At 31.9% G+C, this 7,921-nt stretch overlaps 2 protein-coding genes and 1 non-coding gene across 3 annotated transcripts; 2 read left to right on the top strand and 1 right to left on the bottom strand.

Annotated features, from left to right (window-relative positions):
- The first annotated feature begins 516 nt into the window (after positions 1-516).
- On the top strand, positions 517-1,429 carry LOC115977884 (late embryogenesis abundant protein At1g64065-like). Its single transcript, XM_031099912.1, has one exon. It carries the CDS (start codon positions 637-639, stop codon positions 1,288-1,290), a length of 654 nt encoding a protein of 217 aa, XP_030955772.1. The 5' UTR covers positions 517-636; the 3' UTR covers positions 1,291-1,429.
- Positions 1,430-4,066: 2,637 nt separating this feature from the next.
- On the bottom strand, positions 4,067-4,855 carry LOC115974315 (late embryogenesis abundant protein At1g64065-like). Its single transcript, XM_031094606.1, has one exon. The coding sequence runs from the start codon at positions 4,763-4,765 to the stop codon at positions 4,115-4,117; it is 651 nt and encodes a 216-aa protein (XP_030950466.1). The 5' UTR covers positions 4,766-4,855; the 3' UTR covers positions 4,067-4,114.
- A 2,647-nt stretch (positions 4,856-7,502) lies between these two features.
- Positions 7,503-7,665, top strand: LOC115978457. The gene has a single exon (XR_004088737.1). It is a non-coding gene; the product is annotated as a U1 spliceosomal RNA (small nuclear RNA).
- Positions 7,666-7,921: the final 256 nt, after the last annotated feature.

The raw sequence follows: 7,921 nt of genomic DNA, 5'->3' as shown, positions 1-7,921 counted from the left end.
CTCCTTTCTTTTGTAAATGCAATCTTTTTTATTTTTTTTTTAAAGTATTTTGTAAATGTAATCAGTGAAGAAGCTCAGCTGGATAGCTAGGCTTGCTCCTCATCTTGTATTTTTAGCTTTTTAGTTCAAAATGTGAGTAATTTTGTGTGTGACAAGTTGTACGTAATAAACACCATCTAATAATATTTTTCCGTTTCATTAAAAAAAAAAAAAAAAAGTCGTCTAATCAACAGATAGAATAGAAGTTTCTATATATATATATATATATATATATATTTATATAAAAATATCCACATATTTGTAAAGTAAGACCTCAAAAGCTATACGCCAAAGTCGTGCTGATGGGAGAAGACCCTCTAGAAGTCAGAAATTCCAACCTGTGACGACTGACGCGTTCGGTAATAGGCATAGAGTAATGTTAACATCAGTTGAGACTTTATGCACTTGTATCACACTTTCCTGGAAGCTTGTCCCCACAAAAACATGTATTAACATATTTCACTACATATAGTCTCTAACATATAGCTCTCCAACCACAGCCACCAAAAACTCCATTCCTTTCGATTCATACATTATCCTAGAGAAATATTTTTCATATTTTCTTTTTACAAATTAAATTTCTAATCAGTGAAGAAAATGGCTGAGAAGACAAATCAGCAAGTGTACCCTTTGGCACCATCAAATGGGAATCCCAGAAGTGATGAAGAATCCAACACTTTGCAATCCAAGGAGCTCAAGAAAAAGAAAAGGATCAAGTTGGCTATATATATTGCTGCTTTTGCTGTGTTTCAGACCATTTTCATCTTGGTCTTTGCTCTCACTGTGATGCGTGTTAGGACCCCTAAGGTCAGGTTGGGCACTGATGTCACGTTCAGCAAATTGAACACTGACAATAATGAGACATCGCCTTCCTTTGACATAACCTTCATAGCCCAAGTTAGGGTGAAGAACACAAATTTTGGTCCCTACAAGTATGATAGCACCACTGCCAATTTCAAATTCCAGGACGTGAACGTGGGGCGAGTCACTATTCCAGAGGGAAAAGCTGGTCTACGTTCCACCAAAAAAGTTAGTGTCACGGTAAATGTGAATTCAGATGCATTGAAAATCACGTCAAGTAATCTTGGAAATGACTTTAAAAATGAGGTCTTGACTTTGAATGGCCAGGCCAAGTTTACTGGGAAAGTTGAATTGATGTTTGTGATGAAGAAGAAGAAGGCCACAGAAATGAATTGCACGATGGTTATCAATTTGACCTCCAAGGCACTCAAAGATTTGATCTGCGAATGATGACATAATTAAGCTGCTTTTGTTTTGCCAGAAGAAATACAATATGGGACACCTTTTTTATTGCTACTCTCTGATATAGTTTTTTTTTTGAGAATGGACTCTCTGATATAGTGGTTTACCGCTTTTTTTATTATTATTATATATGTGGAGTCCGTGTGAATTTTTAATAATTTGGTATTTAGTTGTATATATAATATATTGATCACGATCTCATGTCATGTGTTCATTTGTAAAATAAATAATTAAAAAAATAAAGTCAAGAAAAAATAAAATAGTGCAAGGGTGAACACCCAAACACCTTGTTCTCAGCTAGTCACGGACTGGCCCCTCGCCTGACGCAATGACTAGCTGAGAACAAGGTGTTTGGGTGTTCTGAGCAAATTGAGTCTTTTATTATCAAATTTGAAAAAGAGAGATTTTCAAAATATTGGGAGGATTCTCCACTTTTGTTTGCCTTGTCAAGTGTCACCATCACTATTACAGTTGCAGTCACCACCACCATAATAGTTTGTGTCATCATTATATGTGGTGTAACTTATAATAGTATTACATCACTTAATAATTTTTTATTGTTAAATTATGTTACATTTTTTTACTTTCTATGATTGTTAGATATCAAAATGATTAGAGATCAATAACTACTTTATATATAAAAATGTTTAAATTTTAAATTTCTAAAATTATATTCTATTAAAAAGTTGTTTAAGAGGCGTAATGTTAATATATATATATATATATATATTATTAATGAATAAGCTCTTCAACGAAGAAATTAGATTCAAACTTTGTCCGCTTTCCCGGCCGCAATATATATCGGCGGTTCATAAATTAAGATAAATAAATAAGTCTCCTGGCAGCCCATGTGTCAACAGAAGCTAAATACTATATTATTTGTGAAACCTAAAATAAGTAGGCTTCATTATGAAGTATGAACTGGTTCCGATTTTGTCAACAAAAATTGCTTTCAAGCATACCGTGCGTTCTCTCTCTCTCTCTCTCTCAAAAAAAAAAAAAAAAAAAAAAAAAAAAAAAAAAGAAAAGAAAAAGGGCATACCATTGCGTATCATGTAATGCAAGAATCACTCTGGACAATTGCAATAAATTGTTTGACCACTTAATTTGCGCACTAACTTTTCTACAGCCTTTCCAATCAATTGGGTCGAAATCCAAAAACTAGCTAGTGCCATCATTGGTTCCTCCAAAAAAAAAAAAAAAAAAAAAAAAAAAAAAAAAACGAGCTAGTGCCATCATTCTTTCAAGCTGTTTCTACTAATTATTCTGCTTAGTTGCCTGCAGTTGTAGAGATGAATTGATCAATGGTGGTGCCCATAGTCGGTTAGGATGACATTTGAATTCTTTCTTATCAATAAAGTGATGTTAAAGATATTATATAGTATTTTACTATGTAGACTTCATAAACTAGTGTGTCAAATTTTAAATATAAAAGAAAAAACGTAATTAAGAATTTAATTTTTTTATATTATATTATTGATTTGATACCCATTAGAGTTACTGCCAGTTTCAATTTATAAGTTTTGAGAGATGTTAAAGATATTACAAATTTTGTCCTAAAAATTATGCAAACTATGTGTCATTGATGGTGTGCATGGGAGATTTCATCTCTAAGCTTTTAGGACAAAAATGTTGACAAGGGATTTTTTAGTTAGAACACTTCATGCAATGTCCAAATACTAAATATTCTCTGCATTTTAAGGACTTTCTTCTCTCAAATGATAAAACATCCGGTTGCTTTTTTTTTTTCCAACACTCACCAAACACAAAAAAGTAATGTAGCCGTTTATTCAATATGTTGTTCAAACAACACCAATCATAATCATTGTTATGCTAATTTGCAATTTTTTATTTAGTTGATAACAATTTTAATATTATATATATATTAAGTGGTTTTAGAAAGTTAGTTATGATTTCAAAAAATGTAAAAAATGCTCCAATCTAATTTGATTTTTTATTTATTTTTATACTAGATAAAAATTCTACTATAACTTAATTTAAGTGTATATGTGTGTGAAGTTATATCCTAGAGACTTGAACTCTGGTTCTTGCCCTCCATACCTCACAAGTACTTATAATTAGATAACCTTTATTCAAAAAAAAAAAAAGGTTAAAATTGTAATTCAACAAAATTCAAAAACAAAAAATTATCAAATAAACTTTTTTCCTAAAAATTAGCATACACTAAACCAAGCAGTTTACTAATTTTCAAAATATTAAATTTTAGCTTCTTAAAAATCCCTTCCCATATAACCTCACTAATAATAGATAAATTCAAACTGAAAGATTAAGGCATCAAACTAAAAAAAAAAAAAAAAAAAAAAGCCTCATTGCACGTGTGGAATGCGTGTGATGAGGCTAGTATATATATATGGCAGGTAAAATATTCTGATCAAATAATCTAGAACTTATTTTTGAAATACAAATTCTCTGTGTCACTTTTTGTGTACCACTCCCCATGGAGTGGTACACAAAAAGTGGTACAAAGGATTTATATTCTATTTTTGTATAATTTTTATTTTATTTTTTTATTTTGTCTTCTTATAAGACAACTACATTTGTCAATAGGTTGTAATATTTATAGATAACCATTTTGTAAGTAAGAACACATATTGTTCTTAGCATTTCATTCTTTCTTTTAGTCTGTTAGGTGGAGGGCGGGTGGGGGGAGTGCACTAGCGAGGTAAATTGAGTTCTAACAAATTTATTGCTAAAAAAATATAATATGAAGTTATGAACAACCAAAAAAAAAATCCAGCTACAATGAATCTGAAAAATAAAAACTAATTAAGGAAGATAAACAGCTTTATGGTCACTCGCAAATCATAGAATGGATCTCCTTTGATGATAAATTGATAGTCATGGTGCAGTTCATTTCGACAGACTTCTTCTTTTTCATTATAAACATCAATTCCACTTTCCCACTAAGCTTGGCATGGCTGTTTAGCATCAACAACCCACTTTTTAAGTCACCTGCAAGATTGGCAGAACTTGGCAAGTCCTTTGAATTCACATTTAGTGTGACACCAACTTTTTTGGTCGAACGCAGCCCAGCCTTACCCTTAGGAATAGTGACTTGCCCTGCAGTCACACCCTTGTACATGAATGTGGCAATGGTGCTATCATATTTATAAGGACCAAAGTTTGCATTCTTAACCCTCAATTGGGTTGTGAAGTTTATATCAAAGGAAGGTGATGTTGAGTTGCCAGTGGTCACGTTGTGGAATGTAGCATCATTGCCCAACCTGACTTTTGGAGTCTTAACACGCATTACAATGAGTGCAAAAACCAAGATGACTATGGTTTGAAACACAGCAAAAGCAGCAATATATATGGCCAATTTGATCCTTTTCTTTCGCTTGAGCTCCTCTGCAGATGTTTTAGAGCCAGACTCTTCATCACTTCTAGGCTCCTTACTTTCTGGTCCCAAAGGGTTCACTTGTTGGTTTGTTTTCTGCGCCATTTTCTAATTCTCTTGGAAACAGTGAACTATCAAGAGTGTTTTTTTTGTCTCTTTGTGTTATAGTTCCCTTTTGTGACAGGAATTTAAAATGAAAAGGATTTTTTTTTTTTGGTGTGGAAATTGTGGGGAGACATGTCTGCCATATATAGGTTAGGACAATGTATGTGATGGAGTGAATTATGGGTTGAGTACTTCCTGTTTAAGTTTACTTAACAAGGTATATTTTTCTCAGTCATAAAACGCGTGTTGGTTGTTATATTTGACTTCTAGATGGTCTAGCAAGTAAGAATTTACTTATTAAAAATTTGAAAGAGGACACGATTCTATTCTTTTTGCTAAAAAACGTGTCGTTTTGCTTCTACAGGATAGAATTGAAGTCTAGGTCTTTTTAATTAATGGAACAACATACGGTATGTGGCACTCTTTACACGGTAACCATGAAATACAGACCTAGCAAACGCTATTAGTCAGGTCGGATTATGGGTAACCTGAATTTTTTCACATGTAAAATAAATAAAAATAGAAATAAGACTAAACGCCAAAAATAACAAAATTCTCAAAAATAGAAGTTAAATATACAGATATTTTCAAAGTTCACATTATCATCATAAAAGAAAAGAAAAGAAAAAAAAAAACACTAAATATTAGGTAAAGAATCCGTCTTAAGTGCATCTGTTTCTATTGAATGTAAACGGTAAAGTAATAATAAATTTATATTACCTAGAAAGATAACTAAAAAAATAAAACTTTAAAAATAAAACATAACATATTATGTAAAGAAGAATAAATGTATATTAATATGAATTGCACTCCAATCTATTCAATGTTAATAATAGATCTAGCGCTAGAAATATTCATATTTGAAATTTGCTATTTGCCATATATATTTTCCCATACCATTTATCCATAGCGCTACATATCCCATTATCCTTAAAAAAAAGTTTAAGAAAAAAGGCATCAAGTTGGGTTGGGTCAACCTGTGTTTACTCCAAGTTAAAAATCTAATTTGTCAGGTCTAATGAAATATTTGACAAGTCCTAAAGCTCGCTACATAGTTATTCATATTTGACATTTGCTATATAAATTTTCCCACACCATTTACCCATAGCCCTTCATATGTTATCCAAAAATATTTTGATGATCTTAAGCTTTTCTAAAGTCCAACAGGAGACCCATATAGTGAGTTTTGAACTAGCTGTAGGCGTATCACATAACTGCTACCTCACTTATTTCCATTCTTTTGAACTTTAAATTGTCTGTGGTTTTCAATGTGTTGTTCACTGATGAAGCATAATTGAGATTATATAACCAAAAGTTGCATCCTAGACCCCAAATCCTGTTTCATCACAAAATCTAATATGAGACTACTAGATTGAAAAAGAAGTTCTATAAACTCATACAGATTAAAATGAATCCATACCAAGAAATGGCTACAAGACGCTACTATTTTTGTCCTTTTGAGCTATAGGTTCTCTCAACTTCAATTCTTATGCAATTTTTCAGTGTGTATATATATATATATATATATAGTCAAATTTTGCGCCATGTGTTCCATTTAAGTTTTTAAATTTTTGTACCAAGTAAGTTAATTTTATGTAGAAAACTAGAAGTCCAATATAAATAAACCATAAAAAATCTAATCATATATATAACCCTATATATAAAATTAGAAGAAGAGAGAGTTTGAATGATTTTACTTTTATGAGCAATTTTTTTGTGTAAATAAAAATAATTCAAATTTATAAATCATTTATGTAATACTATAAGGACAAGACTTAGATACAATACTTAAATGCTGTTCCTTAGATTGTCCTATATTGATTAAGAGAATGTGTTGTGTGTAGTATAACTTGCCCCACTATCCCTTAAAAGTTACTATGACTTTTAAGTGGAGTTGTGGTGTGCCTTTGTGTTATAACCCATTTCTTTCTCCCTTGTGTGTGTGTGTTTGTTTCTCAAAAAAAAAAAAAAAAAAAAAAAAAGATGTAGGCTCCCTTTTTAAGATTCTGTCATGTGTATTTTTTCTCATGGGATGGAAGTATATTTTTTAATTAAGTAGCCACATGATTGAGTTTAAGGAACAACATTTAAACTACTATATCTAAGTTTTGTCCATACTATAAATATGTATGGTCCATTAATAACTAGTTAGAAACATATATATATATATATATATATATATATATATTATATATGATGTGTGTATGTTAACTGCGGTTATTTTTAATCGTACAACATCACGAGTTATATAAAAGAAATGCCTTTTGTGCCTGCAAATTAAAATTCTGAGCATGAGTGTATGACTATTGTCTCTCCCTTTATTCTGGTGACTATCAGTGACAGTTATCTCAAGTTCACAACTTATAAAACTTCTGTATTAAATGAAAGACCTATATTTTGGTTGGCTTAAACTTCAAGTTCGTCTTTAACTACATTCGAGTAATTAATTTCCTAGAGGCTTGGAGGACCCTTTATGAAATGCTATGTTATATAGTGTAGGTACTCAGCCAGCATCATATTCTATATAAAAAAAGAGATTATCAAAAAGATTCTATAAAAAAATATTTTGATTATCATATTCTATAAAATACTATCTTAGTTTCTAAATCATTACTATATTGTGCGTCCTTGGGGTTTGTTATCTTTGAGAATCGTTATTCAAGTACCACATTGATTGGAAACAAGAGAGGAGAGCCCAACGCATTGTATAAAGCAGGCGCAAGGCACACGGAGTAACATACTTACCTGGACGGGGTCAATGGGTGATCAAAAAGGCTCATGGCCTAGGTTGGTGACCTCCATTGCACCTAAAGGAGGGGTGCCCGCCTAAGGTCTTCCCAAGTGGAAGATCCTACGTTATTATTTGTTGCACTGGGGGCCTGCGTTCGCGCGGCCCCTGCCTAATTTTAAACTAAAATTTGATCTCAAGTTAGTATTCGGATGAGTTTGGGTAGTTCAGTATCTAACAAATGGATGAGCCAGGAAGCAAGGGATTTGGTGACACACCTCATCTGGGGTGCACAAATGAATTGCCGTAAATGGACATGGTCATGGTCATGGTCAAGTCATTTGATGATTTTATTTTTTAGAAATTGCTTGCGTGATGTTATAATTTTAATTTTTAGACAATGGTGTTATAACTTTTCTAAAATTGCT

This window comes from Quercus lobata, chromosome 2, assembly GCF_001633185.2.
Source record: "Quercus lobata isolate SW786 chromosome 2, ValleyOak3.0 Primary Assembly, whole genome shotgun sequence".
NCBI lineage: Eukaryota > Viridiplantae > Streptophyta > Magnoliopsida > Fagales > Fagaceae > Quercus > Quercus lobata.
Note: the sequence above shows the minus strand (reverse complement) of the source record. Positions and strands in the feature narration are given on the sequence as shown.